We start from the raw sequence: 26,781 nt of genomic DNA on the forward strand, positions 1-26,781 counted from the left end.
TCCACGGGTCTGACCGTGTCACCTTACAAGAGCCCGCAGACACCACTCACGGGCAAAAGACCAGTCACCCGCAAATGAGACAAATAGTGCACAACGGCAAGTCTACGAGCCAGTCATAGTCCAAGATTCTCCAAGGTCAACCAATAACAAAGCAGCAACACTGTACCTCCCGCTAACGATCACTCATATCAGCCAGTTGTCACAGCCAACCAGAGACCTCGTACATGCCCTCCCTCCCATGGGAATAAAAGGTTCTTTTGGATAGTGGCAGCCCGACTAATCATCTCTCTACCTCTCCGACTATATTACCATACTTAGACCAACGTTTTAAGGCTCATCTCCTTCTTACTCCCATTCGCATTACTATTCTATGCAATCAACATTATTAGTTCTCACGCCAAAGGGTAGTTATGAGAAAACCTCCATCTCCTCTTCTCATAACGAGACTCACAGCGTTCTTGTTTTGCAGGTTGCAATCGGATAGAACTTGTGAAGAGCATATTGAACCCCGCCAACCCGTCGAGACTAGGTTTTAATCTCAGGATTAAAGGATTGAGTCTGTGTTTATTCAAATAATAACAATAATAAACCTAATAACAATAATATTAAAAAACTTACCAAAACAAGTCTTGTGTTATAAATCCTTATAAGTAATCATTTTAGTCTTTATGCATGCAAAATTCGATTTGAGTGGGGGAAAAATTGCATATTATAATGGAGCTAAGAATTTTACTGTGATTATTTAACCCATCGGTAACCCTTAAAAAAAGTGAACACCAATTTTTTGTTTATTTTTAAGCACATAACCGATAATGATGTTAGCGTAATAGACTATAAACCCGTGTATTACAAAAATCGCCAGTGGCTTTATATACTATGCTATAACCAAGGGTAACAATTACATAATTAGTCAATAATCAATTTGAGATATATGATTATAAACTGTTAAAAAATACATCATTATTTGTTTAATCTGCCTTATCATTGGCTTTAATATCTATTTTACAAAAAAAATTAATAATAATAATAAGAAGAAACGAAATTACAGAGCATGCTAAAAGACACAATTCTTGTAATCATGCCTGGCTGGTTGGTTATACTCGTGGGTGGAATACCATTTGGCCATTTCACGGGTATGTTTTAATGGATAGTTTAAGGTTGCTTTATTTTGCTTTTTATTATTTTAATGTTAAAGCTAGTAATAACAAAAAGGGTCCTCCTAAAAACACCTCCACACCCCACCAATACACCTCGTATAACACTATACGCGGTGTATTAGTGGGTTTTTCTAGAAAAACTCATCAAATTTGTCTTATTATGTTTTTTTTTGTCTGAAGATCAGAGGGGGCGTATAGCCCTATACGCCTCCTCTGATATTTTTTTAATTTATTATTTGTTATTTATTATTATTGTTGTTGTTGTTATTATTTTTGTAACAAAATTTTATGGCTACTGACCAAAACCAGACTTCCGACTCGCTGTTCAGATTCTGGTCAGTACCAGCTCGCTTAAATGTTTAATTTAACATAACCGGAGTTCTAAACATCCGTTTTGATCGATTCCAGCGGATGTCCCCAAAACGTTTAGAAAACTTAGTAAAATATGGGAATTACAAAACTCACCTTAGATGGAAAGCAAGTGATTAATAATTATAAAAAACAAACTACGATTCTAAACGAGTCGTCCACTAACGCGTCGAACGAGATAATAATCAGAACCTAAAACTTTGAGATATGATAATATAAGTAAAAATGAACTTAATGCCGCTGGAATCGATCAAAACGGATATTTATAACCCCGGTTATGTTAATAACAACAATAATAAATAATAATAATAAAAATAATTAATTTAAAAAAATAAATATCAGAGGCGGCGTATAGCACTATACGCCGCCTCTGATATTCAGACAAAAATACATAATAATAAAAATTTGGTGGGTTTTTCTAGGAAAACCAACCAATACGCCCTGCATAGAGCTATGTGCGGCGTATTGGTTGGTTTTTTAGCAAAAATGAGAGGTGGCTGTAGAAAACCCCTGACAATAGTAAGAGCCAATTGTATAAGCCATCGTACTGGTTTCTTTATAACTACGTCTTTTTTGTAATTTATAAATTATCTGGATACTTTTGAAACTTATAATTGCTAACTCATTAGAAATTGGTGACTAGTCCGGTAATAGAGTAAAGTGTCATTTTCGTCTTTGTGGTTTGGCAAATAATGTGAATTTAGTCCAAATAGTTTATTTTTTGTATATGGACCCTCCACGTTTCTCAATTCTTGCCAATTACATCCAAATCACTAACCTCGTTAAATTTAATCGTTAAGTCAGGGGTAGACATGTCTTTTCACTATTTCTTTATTATATGAGTAAAGTGCCAAAATCGTCCCTGAGGTTTGGTCATATTTGTGAATTTCGTTCAAAAATATTTTTTTTCGAGTAAAGTGTCATTTAACGTTAACTCAGGTGTGTTACTGTCCTTTTACATATTTGTTTACATTGTTATTATTATTACGCTGAGCTAAACCCCTTATATGACTAAAACTAAAGAAGAATAAATAAACGGATAATATATTTGATTCAAACATAGGAATCGTGAAATGTTATATATGTTAGGGATGAGCAAAATCGGTACCGGTAATCGGTACCGATTTGGTACCGTCGGTACCAAGGTTTTGAGATTTCGGGGCCGGTACGGTACCGGTATTTCCCAAATTTTACCTCAAATACCGGTACCGTCCCGGTACAGGTACCGAACCGAACATTTCGGTACCGGTACCGGTACCAAACATTTGCGATTTCGGGATCGGGATTTTCGGTACTGGTACCGGTCGATACCGGTACGGTACCGAGCTCATCCCTAATATATGTCATAAAACAAACACATAATAACAATAATGTAAACAAACATGTAAAAGGACAGTAACACCCATAAGTTAACATTGAATTTAGACTGAGTTAACAATTTGGACGAAATTGGCAACGGTTGGAAAAAATTAAGGGTCTACTTGCGAAAAAAAATATTTTTGGATGAAATTCGCAAATATGACCAAACCTCAGGGACAATTTTGGAACTTTACTCATATAATAAAGAAATAGTGAAAAGACATGTCTACCCCTGACTTAACGATTAAATTTAACGAGGTTAGTGATTTGGATGTAATTGGCAAGAATTCAGAAACGTGGAGGGTCCATATGCAAAAAATAAACACTAAATTCGCATTATTTATCAAACCACAAGGACGAAAATGACACTTTACTCCCGGTAATAAGTTACACATACCTATACATTGGATTACTTTTTATAATTGAAACTCGTTCTATAATATTTACAGAAAAAGTAATGCTTTTATAATTTTATATTTTGTTAGCATGTTGATAAAAGTTTATTACTAACCCAGCGTGCGCTGATTTTAAAATGCATTTGTTTATGAATAACTAATAATCATTTTTTTATATAACAACAAACTAACCTTACAGTTAAATTTAAACTCTCGTCCACCACGGGACATGAGTTAGTTAGCTGCAAACATTTTAAAAGCAAAGTTGTGAGTTTGTTTCTCACCAACAACTTAATTTCTACCAACATGTTTTTCATTTTATCATTCCAGTTCAAAACTGTAAAAATAACACAATTTTAATTAAACCAAAATAAATAGCGAAATCGAATTTGTTAAATTGTAAACTTGTACACGCATTCTATGTGAAGAGCCTAGCCGAATGTCATGTAATAATATAATTAGATAGATTAATTGTCTAAAATGTTTTACTATTCAAGTGAATAATCCATTTTATAATGATTTTATTAAAAGCTCACAACTTACATAAACATAACCCCACTTTTACAAGCTATTTCAAATAATTTAATTTCATATAGGATATGTTTGGCAAAACTAGTTGGTGGCTGTTAGTTGGTGGCTGCTGACTGGAAACTGGTAGCTATTAGCTGTTGCCTTTTAGAAATATTTAGGTGTTTGGCAGAGTAGCTAGAGTAGGGATGAGCTCGGGATGGTATCGGTACCGACCGGTACTGATCCCGAACATCCCGATCCCGAAATTCGAAAATAGTTGGTACCGGTACCGAAATGTTCGGTTTGGTACCGGTATCGGTTCGGTATTGGTACGGTACCGATACCGAAAACTCCAAACTTGGTACCTATTTGGTACTGACGGTACCAAATCGGTACCGAATTTGGTACCCGTACCGAAAAACGCTCATCCCTAAGCTAGAGCTTTTACTAAAACTAGCAAAGTACCTGGGCGATGTATTGTTCTAATATGAAACATGTTCAAACCTGACCCCTTTCGACTCAAAACTATACCAACACGAACCGAACTAAATTAGCCCCTTTTGCATTGACTCGTTCCAACCTTAATTTGCCCTTACACATAACCCGAGCTCGCCTAACTCGACTTGTTGCCGATCCTAACCGGTAATCACGTAATATGTTAATTTTTAAAGTTAAAGAAGTATAGCAATACCATACTCAAATTAAAGAGAATAAAATGCTCGTTTTTATGATGTAATTTTTTTTAAAAAAAATATTAATGTGTGAAAAAGTTATGGTTTCTTGAAAAGTTATGGGGGTAGTTGGTTTTGAATAATGGTTAAATGTGTAACTGTTATATAAATTAACAAAAGGTTATGAAAATTCAAGTACCAAAATTGTAAAATTTTAAGTACTGAAAGCTTGCAACTTTTTTTAAACGCTACTAAGCTTTTAGTTTCAAGTTTTTTTTCATAACATAAAAGCTTCAAGCTATTTCAACCAAACAAGACTTTTTATTAAATATAAGTTTTTTCTTTAAAGCCTATAGCTAAAATCTTCTATTTCTAAAAACTCTTAAAAGCTCTTTGCCAAACATGATAATAGTACATTAGCGTACTATACTAACCATATATATGCACATGATTTAAACTATAGACGTTTTAAATTAAAAAGAGACATCTTACAACCAGGATATCTCTTGGAGACTTGTAAGTTATAACTAAATAACTATTTACATAACTTTCAAAATATTTCAAGATATACTATTTTTAAACAATCTCAACTATCATATATTGGTTATTGTCGGTTTCAACTAACATAATGACGATGGTCCCATCTTTTATCATTTTTTTTACCAACGAACCCCGACTAACAAAACTTTAACGTCATTTGTTTTTGATGACACATCATGTTTGTGTGACACATACGTTGTGTGCGTATGTGGCATATTGCACCATCACCACCACCACGACTGCCGCTACCATTACCATCGCCGCCACCACCACCGATCGTCAGATTAGCGGCGACTGGGGTGGTCGTGGTGGTGTCTAGTGGCGGATCTTGAGTATCTAGTATGGATGGGCCGAAAGTCACAACCACCAAAATCTTCCTACTTTTAAGTTTCGTGTCGGCAATCCGGTTCGGATCGGGTCAAACAATAATTCCAAACTCTAACCTACCAAATTGAAAGAAATATAAAATGGTGAAATGCGAATTACCGAACCTGGTCTCTGCTTGCTTATGTTGATTGTTTCGATTAATCGATTTCACTCCCACATGAGTCAGTTCCGAACCTCAGGCCTCAGCAGACAACGATAGTGCCCAATCAATCAATCGATTTCACATCCAAACGATTTCATCAATTCACTTGCTTGCTTCTCAGCTTCTGTTTTAACTTCTGTGTCAAACCTCATAAGTCAGTAAGTCACACAACGGCCATCGCACAACGGAACCTCCGCTTGTTGTTATGTTCGAACACCAACCATATGTTAGGGTTGGATTTTGGGCTTAATGTTTTTTCTTTTTTTCTTTTTTTTTTAACTTATTTGGGCTTGCAGTTGGTCTTATGGAGTTTTGTTTCTTAACATTCCTATCTTTATCTTAACGTTTATTTCGTAAACGATTTTTCATCTTCGGCTTTAGACAAACTTTACATTTATAAAAATTCAAGGCTAACCCTGACTCAAATAATATGGATGGGCCAGACTCGAATAACTTGGCTGGGCCGCACTCAATATATATGTATATTTTCTTGATTTTTCCGGAAGAAGGATACTACCGAGCGAAAAACGTGATGGGGCCGCGGCCCGAAGAAAGATCCGCCAGTTTTTGATAGTGGTGCAATATGCCATATAATCACGTGTCGGTCGTGGTGGTAGTGGTGCAATATGCCATATAATCACGTCACGTATATGCCACATAAGCATGTTTTTGATACGTAAGCATGCCACATCATAAAAAAACTAACGACGTTAGGAATTTGTTAGTCAGATTTCATTGATAGATAAAATAATAAAGGGTGAGATTGTCACAAGACATTTTCAAAGTTACAGTTATCAAATAGAGTAAAGTGCCATTTTCGTCTTTGTGGTTTGACAAATAATGCGAATTTAGTCCAAAAAGTTTATATTTTGTATATGGACCCTTCATGTTTCTCAATTCTTGCCAATTACATCCAAATCACTAACCTCGTTAAATTTAATCGTTAAGTTAGGGGTAGACATGTCTTTTCACTATTTCTTTATTATATGAGTAAAGTGCCAAAATCGTCCCTGAGGTTTGGTCATATTTGCGAATTTCATCCAAAAATATTTTTTTCGCAATTAGACCCTCGATTTTTCCCAACCGTTCCCAATTTCGTCCAAATTGTTAACTCAATCTAAATTCAACGTTAACTTATGGGTGTTACTGTCATTTTACATGTTTGTTTACATTATTATTATTATCCCAATTTCGTCCAAATTGTTAACTCGATCTAAATTCAACGTTAACTTATGGGTGTTACTGTCCTTTTACATGTTTGTTTACATTATTATTATTATTATTATTATTATTATTATTATTATTATTATTATTATTATTATTATTATTATGTGTTTGTTCGATGACATATATAACACTTCACGATTCTTACGTTTGAATCCAATATAGTATGCGTTTGTTTACTATTCTTTATTTTTAGTCATACAAGGGGTTTAGCTCAGCGTAATAATAATAATGTAAATAAATATGTAAAAGGACGGTAACACCCATGAGTTAACGTTGAATTTAGACCGAGTTAACAAATTGGACGAAATTGGTAGCAGTTGGGAAACATCAAGGGTCTATTTGCGAAAAAAAATATTTTTGGACGAAATTCGCAAATGTGACCAAACTTCAGGGACGATTTTGGCACTATACTCATGTAATAAAGAAAGAGTGAAAAGACATGACTATCCCTGAGTTAACGATTCAATATAACGGAGTTAGTGATTTGGATGTAATTGGCAAGAATTGAGAAACGTGGAGGGTCTATATGCAAAAAATAAACTTTTTAGACTAAATTCGCATTATTTGTCAAACTGCAGGGACGAAAATGACACTTTACTCTATCAAATATCAATGTTGAGGGTCATATTTAAAATTTATTAAACATAAAAACGTTAATGAAAACTCTCTAAAAACAAATTCTTATTACAAACGTTAATTTAAAATTTATTTATTAATTTAAATTATAAACGGGTAAGGGGCATGGCCTGACCCGCACAAAACGGATCCACAGACCACAACCAGTCAATCACACTCGAGACCCTGACCATTCCTTTTCTTTTCTTTTTTTTAGAGAATTACTGTTTACGTCTCTCTGGTTTTAAGACGGAGGCACAATGAGTCCCTGAAAATTTTTTTGAACTGGTTGAGTTCCTGTGGTTTCAAAAACGAACCATTTGAGTCCCTGCCGTTACTTAACTTTCAAGGTAAAGTTTCATTTTACTGAAATCAAAGGGACTCAAATTGTTCGTTTCTGAAACTACGGGAACTCAACCAGTTCAAAAAAATTTTCGGGGACTCATTGTGTCTCCGTCCTAAAACCACAGGAACGCAAACAGTAATTTTCTCTTTTTTTTCAAATATAAGCACTGATGCCTTAGATTAAAGCATTCACCCTACTATTATTATTATTATTATTACATTTTCAAAGTTTGATGTTGCTAAGCGGCAATTGGACCACTTGACGACATCGTGTTGGCCCATGATTTTTTTTGGTTTTCTTTACTTCTGATAACGTTCGGACATGATGGAAACTGAACGAGTTTGCGTAGACTCATAGCCTCAATGAAGGGGACTGATAATGTACAGGTTTTACCAACGTTCGATTTTACCAACTGACGCCACCTCATTTGTCCACTCATTTTTTATATGTTTTTTTCACTTTTTGGCTCCGGTACCGTAAAGAAGGTAACCAAAACCTACCAAACTCATGTCAAGTTACCGCCTCAATGTTTGAGATTGACAGCGCTTGGGCTTTACCAACACCTTAGTTTACCGACCAAATAAACGTTGAATATTTAATTTCTTTATATATTAATTTGACAAATTATTTTTTGAGTTTTAACGCCTAGGTTTTGCCAGTAGTTTCTATATCGTAACGAGTGTAACCGGTAATGTTTGAATTTGTGTCGACTCATCGTCGTAACGCTCGGGTTTTTATAACATCCGGGTTTCAACACCGAGGATTCACAACATTTTTTTTACTTATGGTACTGTAAGTCTGTAACAAAAATCAACCGAATGCAATTTTTTGTAGTTCAGGTATCGTAATGAACATGACAGAAACTGACCGAATTTGCATCGATTCACTGCATTTTGTTTTAATTTTGGTACCTTAACAAAAACCTACCTAATGCCATTTTTTTGTTTTGGTTCCAGTACCGTAACAAATATGACGAAAATCGGCCAAATTTGCGTAGACTCACCGCTTCAACGTCCGGGATCGATGATGCTCGGATTTTTCCAACGTGCGAGTTTTACCGACCGATGCCACCAAATTGGTCCAACTCCAATTTAATATGTTTTTCTTTTATTTTTTGGTTTTTAGTTCTAGTAGCATAAAACACTTAACCAGAACCGACCGAATTTGCATTGACTTACCATCTCAACCCTGAGACTGACAACGCTTAGGTTGATAACATCACTGGATTTTAGTGATCTGCCGTGCACATTGCGCCGAATAAAACACTAGTTATTATTATTATTTTAACGGCTATATTTTTTTCCACTCTCATTTTACACCATCTCTCAAGTAAAGCTAGAACTAGAGGTGCACAAATCGGTTTTTTTAAAAAAACCGGTTCGGTTAATAACCGGACCGGTTTTTCTTGGCCTGGAAAAAAACCGGTTTTTAAATAACCGGACCAGTTTGTTAACCGGTTTTTTTGGTGCAAAACTCGGACCGGTCTAACCGGTTAGGACCGGTTTAGAAACCGGTTAGAACCGGTTAATAACCGGTTTTTTTAATTAACCGGTTTTTTTTTAAAATAACCGGTTAATAACCGGTTTTTTTCATAATAACCGGTTTTAAAATTAACCGGTTTTTTCCATAACCGGTTCAGTAACCGGTTTTTTCTCTAGAACTTGTAACCGATATACGAACCGGCGGTTACTAAACCGGTCAAACCGGTTTTTAAATAACCGGTTTTTGTAAAAACCGGTTTTCGGTTTAAACCGTTGAACCGGTTCACCAACCGGTTTTTTTGCCCATCTCTAGCTAGAACCCATAATGAGATGAGTAAAGCCCATACACCCTTGTCATTAGACCAAGCTAGTGGTTGTCACCTTTTTATTGCTTAAAACCCCAAAAAACAAATACCAACGTTTATACCCCTTTATACTCCCATTTTATTTTGTACTCAAGCCACGTCTTTCTTTTCTTTTGAAATATCAGGGGTGTTTATGATTGTTTGGTTAACCCTTAGCCAAATTATTAGTAAGGCTATCTACTATGGTGGGGGGGGGCATCGAATCCTCTCCACCGTGCCACGTCAACGTCACGTCATCGCCTCGTAGAAAACGGGGCATCAAAGCCCGCCCCACTATGGTTTAATGCCCCTTGGGCGCCCCAATATATATATATAGAGGCAAAGTATAAAATGAAAACCCACTTGAGTTGTGAAAACCCGTGAAAACCCTATGTAACATCGTTTTTTTCTGTTACATGTAATATATGTTGTTACATTTAATACAAAACATCGAAAACATAAAAAAAAATGTTTTGCTATTTTTTACATTTTTTTACTAATTTTTATTTATGTTTTCATGAGAGAGAAAGTGTAAATTAACTTTAACATTTTTTATTAACGTTAATTGTGGACCACAAGATTTAATCTTTAATTAAAAACATGTAGTTGAGAATGAGTTTCTAGAGTTTTCACAACTCAAGTGGGTTTTTATTCTAACCTAACCCTATATATATATATATATATAGGTGATGGATCTTGCGAGAAGTGTTGTTATAACAAGAAGTGCGAGAAGTGAATATCAACCGTTGATTTCAATGATCTAGGGTGTGGGTTAGAAAATGGCAGTTTGGTAAATAATGGTATCTTGTAACCAGATATTATGTAGTTAAAAGGCAATTTAGTAATGTGTGTGTGGCTAGTTAGGGGGAACGGCTTATGGATCAATTATTGTTCCCATGTATCACTCTTCCTTCTATAATGATTTCACGTATTACGATGAACGAATATATTATTGAAATGAAGATGATACAGGCAATCAATCCATTATTCACCTACACACTGATCGTCCCGTCAAATCCTCTCATAACATGAAACCGACAGAGATAAAAATCCCTTGAATTAAACACTATTGATCCCCTTTGGTACATTATAAAACACATTTTGCTGTGACGTCTAGTGACGCGTCGTTGGTTTACAATCGAATTGGGGGTTTGTTGATTGCTAGTTGGATTGAACAATTCAAGTGGTGTGGAAGGTATGTACAGCCGTTATAGATGTAGATGTTGTTGTGTTGTGATAAACGTACCCTAGAAAATGTCATAGTAAAGTTTCTTGTGTCGGCGAGATTGTGGTTGTTTTCATGTGTCTGATTTTGTAATCTGTGTAGCTATGGTTGTGTCTATGTAAGATGTTGTGTTTGTTTGTTATTTTTTTTGGTTAACTGTGTGTTTTGAAGTTAGTAATGGAAGGTCGTTGAATTATTTTAGATATCGGTTTGTGTAGATTATTTCATCAGCTGGTGTTGATAGTATTGTCTTGCGTGTTGGTGTGGTAATGCTATGTAACTAATAAGATTCTATCAAGAGGTGGTTGGTATAAGGTTACACGGGTTGCGTTATGCTGTTGATGTAAGTGAATGTGCATATATTATGTAGTTGTGTTAACGCCATGTGTAGATGCAGCAGTTTATGTAGGTCTGATAGTTGTTTGTGATGGGCATAGGATGTGCTGCCGTTTGTATGTTGTTGTTTATGTTTGTCGGCTTGCGATGTTGAACATATTTGTGTGTTGTGTATGTAACCTTAAGTCGGTGTCATACACCGGGTGGGTGCATAGAGTGGTATAGTGTGCAGGTGATAATAAAGTAGGTGGGTATTTAGTTGTTAGTGGTATATTGTCTAGTTTAATATAGATGTGTTTAAATTGTGTATGCCGCGTAAAAAATGAGTTGGTGTATGCTGTGTATAAGAGTAAGATGTGTATGTTGTGTATTCAAGTGGATGGTAACATCAGGTGTGTTTGTGGTGTAGATGTGTAGAAGTTTGTTCATGTAATTACAGATTGTGGTAGATGCTGACACTTGTTTATGTGGTGCAGGTCATATCCGGACCGAGCATACTCTAAAGATGTCGACTTATTGTTATTGTTGAACAAGTTTGTTTGGTTATTTACTTGTACATGTTAACTGGAGTTTCAGGTGTGTGGGTTGGTTTAATAAAGGTTTGTTTGTATATTGTGTAGAGAGGAAAAGTGAAAGGATCGCCAAGAGAATTAGCTTTTCTAGGTTTGTAAATGATAGTGCTAACCCGGTGGATGTTGACGTGCAAGATGGGAATAAGCTTAAGACAAAAGGTATGTGTTTGGTTTTAAACAGTTTTTTGGTTTTGTTATAATAAATTAGGCTGCTGTTACGTTCGTATATATCGTTGTTGTAAAGGTCGATGGTATAGTATGTTGCGTTTTCTAATCCATGTATATGCGTGTAGCGGACCTCGAGTGCCCACATATGACAGAGAAGGTACAGAAAGCACAGCAGTCACCGGCTAAGAAGAAACAGAGAGATATGTATTATGTGTATCATAATCGTGTAACTTATTTTTGGTAGAAGCATTTATTTTAAGAGATATGGATTAACGGTTGACAATGGTTAATCCAACTGTAGGGGATGTAGCATACGGTGACCTAGAGGGGAATACGCTTAAGAAAAAAGGTATGTGGTTTTTGTTTAAACAGTTTCTTTGTGTGATATAAAATAAAAGGCTTGCTGTTACCTTCGTATCTTTCGATGTTGTGAGGGGCGATAGTACTGTATGTTGCGTTTTCTAATACTTGTTTGTGCGTGTAGCGGACCTCGAAAGCCCACATGAAAATGAGAAGATACAGAAAGCACAGCAGTCAGCGGCTAAGAAGAAACATTTATTTTAGGATGGGCCCATGTGATAACAAGACATGGTATTTTGGTGTAATGGGTGTGTAGGTACTATGATATGTGTTGTTATTTTTTTTTACTTGTAGCAAAATACATAAATTAATGATTAAGTTTGGTTAAATTTTGTATACAGCGTATTAAGATAAATATTGATAACATTATTAAAAAGATGTTGTTAATGAAGTAATACAGTAATTGTAACATGTGCTTATAGTTGATGGTTGATGGGATACGGTAGTGTGTACATGCTTAACGGTGTCATTTTTTATTGTTTTTTAAATTAACAGAATGGAACTTTAGTCGGATTAAAAGACGTGACGTTCACAGCGGGTGTTGGGATGATAAAGGATATTATAAGGCGAGCGGTTAACAATGATGAGACAAAATTAAAAATACGGCCCTATGATTTGCTTGTAATACTGATTTTGACTAGTGAACGCTATTATTTAGTGTGCTTTGATGTCAAAAATCTGGCAATCGAGGTGTTAGACAATGTTGATAAGTCGACAAACAAAAGGCGGTCGAGGTCAGAGAAGGAGTCGGATGAGGAGTATGGGGGCATTTGCACACGTACGGTGATTAAGCTGGTAAGTATGGATTGTGTCGAATGACAATTGTTTTTGTTTATTGGTTGGTGCTAAATGTGAAAACTGTGTAATGGCTGATGATGTATGTTTTATGCAGAAGGAGTTTTTTGTGTGTTACCTCCGCGTCATTGATCATCCGAAAGCAATTGCAATGGAGGGGGTTGAACCGAAGTGGCTCAAGTTAAAGTGCAGCAGAAAAGAATATGGAGACGTTTAAGGGGGAAGTAACTGCTGCTATGGCCTTAGGGAGGCTTCGATGAAGAATAAGAAGGTTAATTAAGTACACGACGAAGATTCTGCTTTCTTGCGTCAACAAGCACAAAGGGAAGATCGATTAATCGTTGGTAAGCGAATGATGGAAGCTTAGCTAAAGTCTGGTAACACCGTTTAGTGTTTAATGTTTTATGGCTATAAGACTTATGTTGCATGGTTTTATGTCTAAAGTTGGTTATGTTAAAACAGTAGTATGTTTTGCTTTGGCTTCTTAAAACCTTCTGGTACCATGTTGTACTTCTTTTTATGATGTTTCAGCCATTTATCAAGGTTGGGTTTTCATGACCCAATTTTGAGGTTGTTTTATTGTAATGGGAGTTAAGTATGTTAATCACAGGTTTATGTTTTGTCAGCTGAAGTATATACATGTTTAATTGAGATGTTGCATAAGGTTTGTTGTTACAAGCAAATAATGTGTTTTTTATTTAAGAGGGGATGCCAAAACTAGCGGTTGTTGGTTGATGTTTTTGAACTTTGAAGGTTCCATATGTTAAAGTAGTAAGTGTAATACTCAGATGATTATATATTGTAGTCAGGGAAGTATGGATGACAATGAAAGTTGTGTATTAAAAAGGAATTAACTTTTGTGTTTGTAGCATAAGTAAGACATCAACCATCAAACGTAGTGAAGAAAATGAGTGGCGCACACATTACACACAACAAACGTGCCCACCTACCGAGTGGCGGACGCAAGCGTACGTACCTGGATGTGATACAATGTTGGTACACACCTGAATACATGTAAAACACATTACATACGTCTTAAAAGAGGCAGTATAACAAATGTGGGATCCTATTGTGCGGCGTACAATGGAGAAGCGAACATAAAGAATGACACGTACGTACACACCAGTAGGTACATCATAATGAAAGCACACAATTGTAGGCGACCAAAAAGTTAACGGATCCGGGCATTTATCCATGTAGGACTGACACGCATACACCCTTTAGATACGTGTGGGCGTAAGTAGGTACGGGCTTAGTACCGAACAGGGATGAACACCGTTGTGTATGTACGTGTTCAACGGACAGACGGACCCACGTTCTGATGTGCATTCAAAACATATGTACGTACGAACAGACTGGGATGGCGTGTACGCATATTGATATCTACAAACACATAACTACACGTGCTCACACATACGTTGATTCATAGAACGAAATCTGCGTACGTGCAGAACATTACGCGCTGAGTTACGCGCTCAACCCAAACACAAAGATTTAAGATGTTTTGGCTGTACGTAGATTAGGACACACCAAGGATGTGCCTTCGCATATATATATAAATTAAAGGGTTTTCAAAACAGACCGTGGTACGTAAGCTTATAACATGTTTTGTAGATGTAGTCATAGATAAGGAGTTGTTTTACCAAAGCAAGTCGATGTTAACTAAGCAGCTGACACAGCGACACGCACGTAGTTGACATAAAATAAAGAATGACAACGTTTCATATGGCTACATACATAAATAAACAAGCGTATGCTACACAAGTATATGCAAATTCAAAGTGTGTTCAAGACAGACCTTGGTAAGTTGGCTTATAACATGTCTTGAATATGTTGACATACAAAATGAATTGTTTTACAACATCAAATGCATGTTCACTAATCGCTTGACACAGAGACACGAACATATTTGACATGAATTAAATGATGACAACTTTTCATATGGCTACATACATAAATAACTATGCGTATGTTACGCAAGTGCGATTTCAATAGAAGTGTATAGAAATGAAAATTAACAAGTCCATGATTGTGAGCCTCTATAAAATTATATATCTCAAAACCGACAGAGTTCGATGGAACTTTAAGTTTGATACAAGCATTGCAACCTGTAACCTTTATATTCGTGTGGCGTCGCTTGGAAGAGGACGATGATGTGTCCATGGTATCCACATCTTTGCAACATGGGCTACCGGCTTTGCTGCAAACCATATACCTATGAGAGATGACACCTTTTGTCCATGTTATGGTTGATATTCTTACATCGAAACCAGCTTTGGCTGCGTACGCCTTGTACATAGCAACCGCGTCATCCCAAGTTTTAAATTGTAGGCCAATTGAAGGTTTTTCATCTAACGGAACATTTGGAATCCAACATTTTGAACCATCAAACGAGTATGAGTAAATGGGTTGGTGATTTTCTGCATATAATATCAATTTAAAAATTCACACTCAATACTAATAATTGGATAAAAATAAGGAAAGAGTTAATGAAAGGAAATAAAAGCAAATTCAACTTGGTTAACTCTTACGTTCAAGGCTGATAACCTGTGGAACACTCGACTGCCCGATTAATAGCTCGCTAGTTTCTGAATCGTTTGTATCTGTGAAACAGCATCGTTTCCTAGAAAAAACCGTTTTGATTCTAGTTAGTATGGCTAGTTGCTATTAAAAATATTGACCAGCTAGATAAGTATAAAAACATAATGAAATTATGTAATCAAATAACAATAACTAAAGATGCAGACTATAGAGGAAAGAAGATGACTAATTATAACAAGTTGATCTGCAACACGTAAACCGTGTGATTATTTACATGCTTGTTGAACTACACAGCAGTCAGCTAGTAAGATATAAAAGGCTAACAGCCATTAATATATCAAGAACTACACACAATACAACATAACTATACCATACAAGAAGCTTCACATCGGATGAAAACAAAAAAAAAACACATATCAGACATACAAACTATACTGCATCGACATATGACATCAAATAACAGAACATCATAAAAGAATTGACACAAACAAGATAACCACTAAACAAATACTGAAAAAAATGCATAATAACAGATACGTCTCTAAAAAAAATCAGTTATTCGATATCATGAATACACAAACACAAGAAACAAAATACTATATTCAGAAGGTGTTAATGTTTTTGACGAGAAACACGTAACTCTAAACTCGTTAAATGACCTTCGTTTAGTAACTTACAAACGTACATTTAATCATATAAAAAAAACCATTAACAAACCAAAAGAACAACTGTGACATTCGATATATTTGAATAAAAAAAGATATGACAACATCCAAACAAACATGAAAATACAAAGCTACACAGCTGACAAACGTACACGCATACTTGTACGGATCCGTACATACAAATGTATGAATATACATACACAAAAATAGATGACTCAAACTACAAATATATACATCATATTAACACAACAATTTATGAGGTAAGTTTAAAGTAAAAAAATGATAAATTAGGCAAAACGTATCACTTACCGTCATACTCGTTAGTCGGTATGCTGCTGGGCTGAACATTATGTGTAGTTGACTCATTAATCATTGCACCTGTTTACATATACAATTTCAGAAAACTAATTCAATTTAAAATCTAAATTAAGAGGAATAATTATACCAGGATATTAGTTATGTGTTTTGTGGAATTATGTCTTGAACAATGAAACAGTTGAGGAGAATAAGTTAAGGAAAATAAACAGTTTTATAATTATAATTGGACATTTATGGCTGTATATTGAGTAAGACATCTACATGTTAATGAAATTGATCTTTTATAAATAAAAACAAATAATCAAACACATCTTGGGATAGAGATAACAATTGAATAAAATCAACACTAAAATTATATATAATTAAAAATAAATGTTGAGTAATTGAGAATACTTTATCAATCAATAAGTTGATTTTACAGAAAATTGTCATATACTATAATAACATGAAATTAATTTACCGAAACCTAATAATTAAAATCATCATACTTACACATAGGGGGGGGGGGAATCGAAATTGATATAAACCTGAATTTACTGATGTTGACTAGCCGTATCATCTTGTTTTGATTGGAGCTTGATATGGATCGAGCAGAATAATATTAGGCATAACATTAGTTTGGTGAATGTAAAAAATCGAAATAGAAATCGTAATCAAGAATAATATTTGCATTCAATATATAATTAGGTTAATGGAATGCTCTTTATCTGGGATTATGAAATCAAATGTTTAAATTGAATGATGGATGATGATAGGAGATGATCGATGATGATAACTGATGATGAAACGGTCGCAAGTTAATAGGATTTACCAATTTTAATATTAAAATAAAATGGCCATTACAACCTTATATATAAATAAAAGAAAATATTAAAAGAAAATACGTGATTGGATGATATTACTTCTCGTATTTCTCGCTGCAAAAATACTTCTGAAATATATATATATATATATATATATATGTATGTATGTATGTGAGAGATGAAGAAAGAGAGGGCCCACCACCCTTCCTTCCGCGCTGGTCGTCCAGACGGCCCTTCTCCCCTCCGTGCCCCCACCGACGGCGCCCCGCGGCGGTGTTCCGCGCCATACACGCCGTTTGAAGAGCGCCCATAGCATATGGTCTAATGACGCGCAATCTCTTTGAACAAGAAATAATATTAAATTAAGCCAAATCCCAATTAATGAGTGTGTTTTAATTTAAGCTTACTAGATTTTTCATCAATTGTGGTCTTGCTATATACGTGATGAGTTTATTAAACGCTTAAAACAACTTTGAAACTATACAAACTATATAATTTGTTATCATATGTATTACTGGCATTGGCTAACAATCAGATTTTCACTTCTTGAATGCAATTTGAGATTTTGTTTCAGTCATGTTTCTCTTTAGCGACTTGGTTGTTTCGGTTATATTTGATTTCCTAGCTTATTTATTCGTATGCATAATTATGACACCCTTGGTCAAAAGTTTGACCGTAAAACAAATTGACCAAGATGTTTGACAAAAGTTTATCAAACCAATTTATGATATTGACTGTTATTATTTCATAATGGATTCTTAATTATTAATTAAGAGTCATGAACCAAGTCACCTTAATTTTTTATTTTCTAACAGTACATGATAATAAATAGGGAAAATCTCATAGAATAATAACCAACTTTTAAAAGTGTTCTAATTAGATCACTAATGCATATTTTTTCCAAATCGGGTCACCAAATATTCAAGTCAAGTCTCACCGATTTTTGTGTACGTCAAGAAAGAAATGGATGATAAGATGTGGGTGTCGGAATTTGCAATATATGTAGTTAAATTTAAAAATTTTAAAAAAACGTTAATTATATTAAAATTTAAAAATAAAAAATAAAATTCACGTCGTCACTCAACGTCAACTTCAAAAAAAAGATAAAAAGATTTTCTATGTGAAACAGAAAAGAAATTGGCTAAAAAAATATGTTAAAACTTTTAATTTAATCAAACACGAAAGTTGAGTGACCTAATTGGAACACTTTTTAAAGTTAAGTGACCTAATTGAAACACTTTTGAAAGTTGGTTACTATTATATGAACTTGCCCCTAATAAATATAATAATAAATCATTTTAAAAAAATATAGCGCGATTTACGGCCGGACGATAGGCCCGGGTGGGACAGAATACAGACTTCGGATTCTCCGTGACTTACGTACTGTTTTTATTTTCCTAAAATAAAATATAACAAATTTTGGCGGGCAATCGGAATAAATTCAAATTGCAGATTTAAAACCCTAGCAACCTCCATTTCCCCCAATTTGCTTCATCTACTCTCTCTACAGGTCAGGCTAGTCTCTCCTCTCCTCTACTTGTTAATTAATGTTCGTTTCAGCTTTAAGTTTCTGATTTTTTCGGGTGTCGGCATTGGTTTCCAAATGGTATCTGTATCGAAAATACCGATACTGAATTCCTGGAAAAGTGGGGACCGAATACCGTACTTAATCCATCAGGACGATGTAGGTTCGGTACGGTATTGGCACTTGTTACAAATTGCTAATCTCTGTATGGTATAGTGCGTGCCGGTATTGAAAATACTGATACTGAATTTATGGAAAATTGGGTAAACTCGATACGGTACCGACTCTGTACTGAATTTCTTTTTAATATTAGGAGAAAAAGAAGTTCATTCATGTTAATACTTAATACCATATAGGCCGCTGACCGCACTAGTTGTATCGTGTATGCTTTCAGCTTCAGTTTTACATTTTAAAATTGAATTTATGTATCTTGATGTTAGGAATATGTATTTAGTATTTGTGTGCTGATGTTGCTATTTACCTGTTTTGGAGATTATTTATGGTTTAAGTAATTTTTTATTTATTGATTTTCAATGTGATTAAATTTGTTTAGGTGTGGCATTTGCTTCTAATGTTACTCTGCATTTGAGAAGCAGTAGAGGGAGCAAGTAGTAACTAGAATGGGTAAAGTGTCCCCTAAGGAGAAAACATTGAAGTCTTCCAAGCGGAAGAGGCGTATAAAAAGTTCTAATAGGTATTTAAAGCCAGGTGCTCTTGCTCAGATGCGTAACAGCAAGGCGTCAACTTCAAAGTCATGCATAGATATTGGGAAGAAAACGGTTGATGTTATGGATGCAGAGAATACTCAGAGTGTTACTTTGTTTCATAATTATAATGCTGGTGGCATCCCTATAATTTTATCACCTGAAAAGTTCACATGTAGTCCTGTGGCTCGACCGCTTGATCTGATCAAGGAGAATAATTTACCAACAACACCGAAGATGCCACACCCTGTAGGAGATGAGTCAGATTATGAATCCAGGCTTGAATCACTCCCTATGGAATTGCTGGTAATGCACGTTTTATCTTCGCTTTTATTAGCATATAGTTTTGGAGTAAAATTGGTTTACATTTGTGATTCATTCTTGTATATTATTCAAGGTTAAGATACTTTGTCACCTCCATCATGACCAGCTGAGAGCTGTTTTTCATGTCTCTGAAAGAGTCAGAAAAGCTGTGAGTTTTTCTATCCATTTCCTTTTTTTAATATTCGTCGCACCATGATTTAACGATGAAAGCAAAGTTTAAAAGTGATATGCATATTTGTTCATTAGGCTGTGATAGCTCGACAATTTTATTTTAACTACACCACACCAGATAGGTCTCGACAAGAAATGCTATGCACATCAACACCGCTACCTACTGAACGCTGGCCTTTTGTAAGGTAAAAATCTCAATTTTTAGTTTTGTAATGTTGTCATTTTATTCATTGATATATCATCTAATGACATGATTTCTAATCTATTATAGTAAGGGTGACGATAGAAACAAAGATTTAAAACTACCAAGCACACCAAAAGCACCTAGACATGGACCACGCCCTCCTTCCCGCCTAAAGTTAACCGAAATGCGCCAAATTGCAGCCGTTTTATTCCAAGAATCAGCTTTTCCTCCTAGGTATATTGTTCCATCTATAGTACCAAAACCAATCTGCAAACCATTTGCTTCCAACCGCGTGTTGTTCTATGATGAAGAGCTTGAGCTTTGTCAGGCTGTTGCTCAGAATAAACTTCGTTAGTCTTCGTTCGAGTCATCCTTTTGTCATGTACAGTAGTACCCCCTTCCCCCGAGTCGTAGGATAGCTAAAGTATGGTGGTACAATTTTGAGAATCTAAAGGGGACAGTCATCACCTTGATGCAGGTCAACGAGTGGTAGAATACTACGGTTTATAATTGAATAATATATAATATGCTTAATGCTATGTATTTGTATATAGTGTGAGAACACTTTGTTTTAAGATGTTGGTTTGTTTTGTCTGTACGAGACATACTTCTGTAATGCTATAAAGTTTTGCATGTGAAGGGTGTAGTTCACTAATGAAGTGAATCTGTAAGAAATTGATGGGGAGCTTGTATGGGTCACAAGAATGCTGTAATTCATCATAAATGATGTGTGTACTGGTTTTGTTTGTATGAGACATACTTCTATAATACTATAAAGTTTTGCATGTATACTGAACATGTAAGGTAGTTTATTAAAGAAGTGAACCTGCAAGAAAGTGACGGTGAGTTTGTATGGGTCACAAGAATGCTTTAATTGTTCTTAAATGATGTGCACTGGTTTAGTTTGTGATATGGAGATTCACATTTATGATTTATCACACCAAGTCACAGCTACCGATTGTTAATATTTGTTTTCAAATTAATGTATTTGTTCTGTTTATATAGAGCCGTGTTTTGTGAGAACTGTTTCTATTTAGTGAAAAATGTTTGTTTTGGTGAGAAGACAATGTTATTTAATGTGACCTTGAACTTTGATGTTACGTAACATGTCTTTAACATTAATTTTTTAAATTTAGCGTGGTTACATGATGTGTTGTTGGCACATTATGCAACAGCAAGTGAATCTTATAGAGAGACCTATGCATTTTCAAAACCTGCATAATACATCGACAAGGCATCTTTTATGAAATGAAAGCATAAAAGAGAATGGAATTGGAATATTTGAATCAAGTGAGTACGAGGTTTTGAACAACAGTAATCTCGGTTACAAATGCTGTGTTTAATGTTATGTATAACATTTTGATTTCATGTTAGTTTTTAAAACACAAACCAGAACAGAGTGTTGAATACTTTTGAAACCCTTGGAGAACTTTGTATGACCCACGCATGGTTAGTGTAACATACACAAGACATTCATCAGGTTAACATGGCAAACTCATGAACACGATACGTTTTTCGTTTCTCGCTGTCTCACAGAATAAGTTTATTGACTATGTGATTAATGTGAATGGCTCAAAAGCTTACTTGACGAAATCTATTATAAAATTCACCTTTTACACATTAAGCCACTTCAGTCTCACTAACATCCGACAAAAATATGGATCAATCATTTTGTAACAAAATCTAGTACAAATTTCACCATCAAACTATACATAAGAGAGAAACTAGAGCAATAAAGAGATCAAAATTTCATAATATTCATTCATTCATTCATAATTCATTAGCTGAAGTATATATAAATTTCACCCCACAACAAGTCAGTCTAGCCATTGATGAAGAGGTGGAATAACTGATAAGAGTTGTTCCACCGCTTAAGTCCAGTGTCGATACAGTTACAACGACCATGGCGGCTACAGACGAACCTGTGCTAGTAAAATAAATCACAAAAATATGATAAGGATGTGAAAAAATTGTAAAATTGATTATTTCTGAAAAAAAAAATTGAACATTTAGTTAACAGCAGCACCACCACAATACAACAAATAATGCACTTTGAAGATCTTGAACATTCAATTAACAACACAAACACAATAAGCACATTCAATTACCAACACAAAGTTTGAATATAATTAATTGAAAATCTTGACTGCTAGCACTAAATACAAGTTCACCGTATATTAAACACAAGTGTATGTACAATGATAGCGCTCAACGTAAGTTTAAGAAACAATATCTTTTGTTCAGCGAACAGGAGCAAGCAATTATGTTAAAGCACCAGCTTCTATATTTGAGGATAATATACTGCATTAATACACTAGCTTCTATATTTGAGGTAGACCATGAAAAAGAGAAGTGGTAAAAACTTTTTTCATTTTCTATGTTGGTGTCTCATTCTGTATCACATGATCTATTTAATAGTAATGGTACTAAAAAACAAACACACAAAACCAAATTGATATAACTCAAATCTTATAAGATATTATTATGCTAGGGCATGTGAAATCCATATTTTTGTAACACATTGATGCATTTGGCAACCTATGTGCATCCTTTACAAATATGCCTGGGCATTCTATATCTTGATTCATGATAAAAAATAAAAAGAGTTAATTTATCACTAAAATGTAAGAATTTTTCAAAACTGTATTTTTGAAATAAATAATGCATAATCGATCTATTACGAGAGACTTTCTCCAACAGTCATTGTTTATTCGTGTACGTGGTTATCACTTATCCTTGAAAATTGTGAGAAACTGGGCAGTATAAAGGCTTCACGAATCACGAGCAGAAATTACTTATAAGTGCTTCAATGGCGGATTGCTGACAAAAATTATCCAGGGAACATCGACAAGTATTATCAACGGATAATCGATGAAAGGATAACATGTGACGACCTTTAGACTGTCATGCGTGTGATATCTAACTTTAATGAAAAATATATTTTCATACGAATTTAAATATCGTTTCAATTAATGTAAAAAAGTCTCTGATTTTTTTCTACTAAATCTAATGTAACTTCACTTCAAACAATAGAAAAAGGCTATGAAATCTAGTTAACATCGTATTAGCGTGAATCATAATAATTGTTGATCGTTTAATAGACAATCCACGTGAATTGCGCCTTAAAGATCATGAAATATACATTTTCGTGCATCAAAGAGGGTAGTTCATTAATGAAGTGAACCTGTACGAAAGTGATGGTGAGCTTGTATGGGTCACAAGAATGCTTTAACTCTTCATAAATGATGTGCATTGGTTTTCTTTGTGGTATGGAACTTCACATTTATGATTTATCACACCAAGACACAACAACTACCGGTTGTTAATATTTGTATTCAAAATAACATATTTGTTCTGTTAATACAGATTCGTGTCTCGTGAGAACTGTTATATCTAGTGAAAAATGTTCAGTTTGATGAGAAGCCAATGCTATTTAATGTAAACTTCATGTTACATAGCATGCCTTTCACATAAAATTATTAAATTTGGCGTGATTACACTATGTATTGTTGACCCACTAATATTATGCAACAGAATCTTATAGAGGGACCTATGTAGCATTCAAAACCTGCATAATAACCTTGTGTATATTCTATAAACAAGACTAGTATTAAATATATTAAAATAAAATACTTTAAAATTTTCTTAGCTAATGAAATAGAATTTATATTATGACCATATATCTTAATTTTTCATACAGTACACTCATATCCTCATACAAGTAGGAAATGTAAAAATGTTATGATGATCAAATTTAGAAATAATTCTATCCCAATAAGATACAATATCATGAGTTGAATTGTTAACTTGATATGCCATTATAATAATCATGTTGAAGTTCATCTTTGTTTTCAAACATTATAATTTTGTAACCATATAAAGATCATTTTCATCAAGTATTTAATCAATGACAGATTTCGATTTTTCGACTAACTAGAACTACCACGACACAAGCACAAGCAGAAATGAGCATTGAAATACGAATTCTTGACCAAAATACAGGATTAGTACATGACGATCTTCAAGTACTTAAAGATCAGAATACAAATCAACAAACATATGAAAACGAATTCAAGACAAGTATGGAACAACACTGAAATACAACTAGTTTTCATCTTCTTGATCACAATATCGAGCATGCTTTTTGAGCCTTTCCCTTCTTTTTCTTCGCCTTTGGAGGCTGCAGAACGACTTTAATGGCAGCATCAAAAACTTGCTTCACATTCTGAAAATTAAAAAAAAATGTACATCAGTATTTAACATCACAAACCCCCACAAAAAGAAAAAAAAGATTAATCTTACCAACTGTGTTTTTGAACTACATTCAATGTACTCAGGAGCTCCAATTGTCTTCTTTAATTCCTCTCCCTGTAAAAAGTCAACATTTATCATTCTGCTAAACGGGTCGATCCATTCAAAAGTAAATGGGTTAATACTGCAAAAGACTAATTTTGGGTATCAAGTTTAGTACCTGGGCAGTAGTAATGGGAGTTGCACCAGGGTGATCAACAAAAAACTGCTTATCATCCCGAAGATCTACAATCCATTAAGAACTCAATTATGTTAGGACCATAATATGTTCAAGTTAAAATTTCATTATAGATCAATGATATAAAGATACTCAGAAAAAGGCGAAAAATTTACAATCTTGTAGACCCAAATCAACACAACCTCAAAAAATTACACAAACCAAAATGATACTTTAAAAAAATGTATAATCATATTGTTATCTTGTATCATTGGCTGCTTTTAACAACTTCAAATACCAAAAAGATATCTTACTATACAAGGAAACATAATAGTTTTGGATCAATAAACTCACCGAGTTTCGTCCCAACAAGAACAATTGGGACACCAGGAGCATAATGCTTCAATTCTGGAATCCACTGAAAAACAAACAACAATTGAAGTTCAAATTATCAAAGGCATTACATTACAGGAATTTCATAAGATTTTCTTTTCCAAAAAAGAGACGAATATTTAACCTTTTTGGAGACGTTTTCATAGCTGGCTTTGCTAATGAGTGAGAATGCCAAAATGAAAACATCGGCTCCACGATAACTCAACGGTCTTAATCTGTTATAATCTTCCTGTCCTGTTTAATGGAAAGCAATTAACAAAAGATCAATGTATGAATCAAACAAATATAATAAAGTTAATTAATAAGTAAGACGCATTTTAAAAAGGTTACCAGCAGTGTCCCACAAGCCTAGATTAACCGTGCTTCCATTGACAACTACATTTGCACTGAAATTATCGAATACCGTTGGGACGTAATCCTGTTTGAACCACAATCAACAAAGAGTTTAGCTAAAATCCCATGATTTAAATTAGAACCAATCAAAAGAGCATTTATATCTTTGATCAAGTACAAGAACAAGAACAGAATAAAATAATACAAGATAAGATATCTTCTTAATAAGTATCTCAAACCAAATTCCTGAGAAAGAAAGTCATCATACGCGTATTCTACTTTTCCTAAATTAGATAAAAATCAACCAGAATAGACCGATAAATTTTAAAGAAAATTCAAGGAAATTCTTTATCTGCATCCGGGAAATATTAAATCAAAATGGATAGTTAGATACCCAAAAAGAATCTCATCACACTGGATAATAATTTTCATAAAAGACACAAATCTACCAAAAGAGTATTAACATATTCAACCAATGGAAACAAGAACACAAAATCAAAAGAATACAGGCAAATCCATTATCTTTAGCCATAAAAAAATGTAACAGATTCCCTTTTACACAGATTAGAAGAAATCAGCCAAAAATAGCATTTAAATAACAATTAAATCAACAACAAGAATAGCAGAAAATTCCGGTAAATTCATCATCTTTATCAAGTAAACATTGAATCAAGAACATCAATAACAGAATAAACCAAAAAAATTTTAAAGAAAATTCATCATCTTTATCAAGAAAATATTAAACCAAAATATCATCATCATCATCATATTTTAACTTTTAACAACTAAATCAAGAACAAGAATAACAGAAGATCATCGCATTTCAACAACAATTAATTAGTTGAATAATAAAACCAACAATAACCCGCAAATTCTTACCGTTGGGAAGGTGTTACTAGTGTAAGAAATCAGCAAACACGTCTTTCCAACAGCCCCATCACCAACAGTCACACACTTAATAAACCTTGATGCACTCATATCTCAAAACCCAGAAGACCTGATCACCACCAATTCAATTCCTCCAATACCCACTTCTTATTTCCTCCCTTTTCACCAATTCCACCTTCAATTTGTCAAAATTGATCCAAATTTTGCAATTTTTCCAGCAAACCCTAGAAAAAGGGGGAAAATTGTATAATGAATGATGGGTTTTGATATTTGTGGGTATTGAAAGGCTAAAGATTAGGAACTGAAAGAACCTACCGGGAAACAATGCCGTTGGTTGAGTAGTGCAGATGGGTTTGTTTCTTGATTTATTAAAAAAAAAAGATGAAGAAGAAAATTCTGAAATTTGGGGTTTTGTTGTTGTGGTGCCAACGAAGATGGGTTTTGTTTAATGTTTGCTGTAATGTA

General features: G+C 34.4%; 2 protein-coding genes across 2 annotated transcripts; one reads left to right on the plus strand and one right to left on the minus strand.

Moving 5' to 3' along the window:
- Positions 1-19,369: 19,369 nt before the first annotated feature.
- Positions 19,370-21,230, plus strand: LOC143540284 (F-box protein At4g35930-like). The gene is made up of 4 exons (XM_077033389.1): positions 19,370-19,861; positions 19,953-20,027; positions 20,126-20,235; positions 20,322-21,230. The coding sequence occupies exons 1-4, from the start codon at positions 19,472-19,474 to the stop codon at positions 20,587-20,589; spliced, it is 843 nt and encodes a 280-aa protein (XP_076889504.1). The 5' UTR covers positions 19,370-19,471; the 3' UTR covers positions 20,590-21,230.
- A 2,954-nt stretch (positions 21,231-24,184) lies between these two features.
- On the minus strand, positions 24,185-26,447 carry LOC143540285 (rac-like GTP-binding protein RHO1). The gene is made up of 7 exons (XM_077033390.1): positions 26,308-26,447; positions 25,426-25,513; positions 25,220-25,329; positions 25,057-25,120; positions 24,706-24,770; positions 24,537-24,602; positions 24,185-24,459 (listed from the first exon to the last, which is right to left on the minus strand). The coding sequence occupies exons 1-7, from the start codon at positions 26,404-26,406 to the stop codon at positions 24,358-24,360; spliced, it is 594 nt and encodes a 197-aa protein (XP_076889505.1). The 5' UTR covers positions 26,407-26,447; the 3' UTR covers positions 24,185-24,357.
- Between the last annotated feature and the right edge of the window lie 334 nt (positions 26,448-26,781).

The sequence above is a fragment of the Bidens hawaiensis genome, unplaced genomic scaffold (assembly GCF_021521415.1).
Source record: "Bidens hawaiensis isolate Kalapana, Puna unplaced genomic scaffold, B.hawaiensis_p1.1 tig00012186_1, whole genome shotgun sequence".
Classification (NCBI taxonomy): Eukaryota; Viridiplantae; Streptophyta; class Magnoliopsida; order Asterales; family Asteraceae; genus Bidens; species Bidens hawaiensis.

Coding starts and splice junctions, on each gene's coding strand:
- LOC143540284 (XM_077033389.1), top strand. CDS start 19,472: ATGGGTAAAGTGTCCCCTAAGGAGAAAACATTGAAGTCTTCCAAGCGG. Junction 19,862..19,952: donor CACTCCCTATGGAATTGCTG/GTAATGCACGTT, acceptor ATATTATTCAAG/GTTAAGATACTTTGTCACCT. Junction 20,028..20,125: donor CTGAAAGAGTCAGAAAAGCT/GTGAGTTTTTCT, acceptor TTTGTTCATTAG/GCTGTGATAGCTCGACAATT.
- LOC143540285 (XM_077033390.1), bottom strand. CDS start 26,406: ATGAGTGCATCAAGGTTTATTAAGTGTGTGACTGTTGGTGATGGGGCT. Junction 25,330..25,425: donor AGGCTTGTGGGACACTGCTG/GTAACCTTTTTA, acceptor TCCATTAAACAG/GACAGGAAGATTATAACAGA. Junction 24,603..24,705: donor CTCCCATTACTACTGCCCAG/GTACTAAACTTG, acceptor GACTTTTTACAG/GGAGAGGAATTAAAGAAGAC.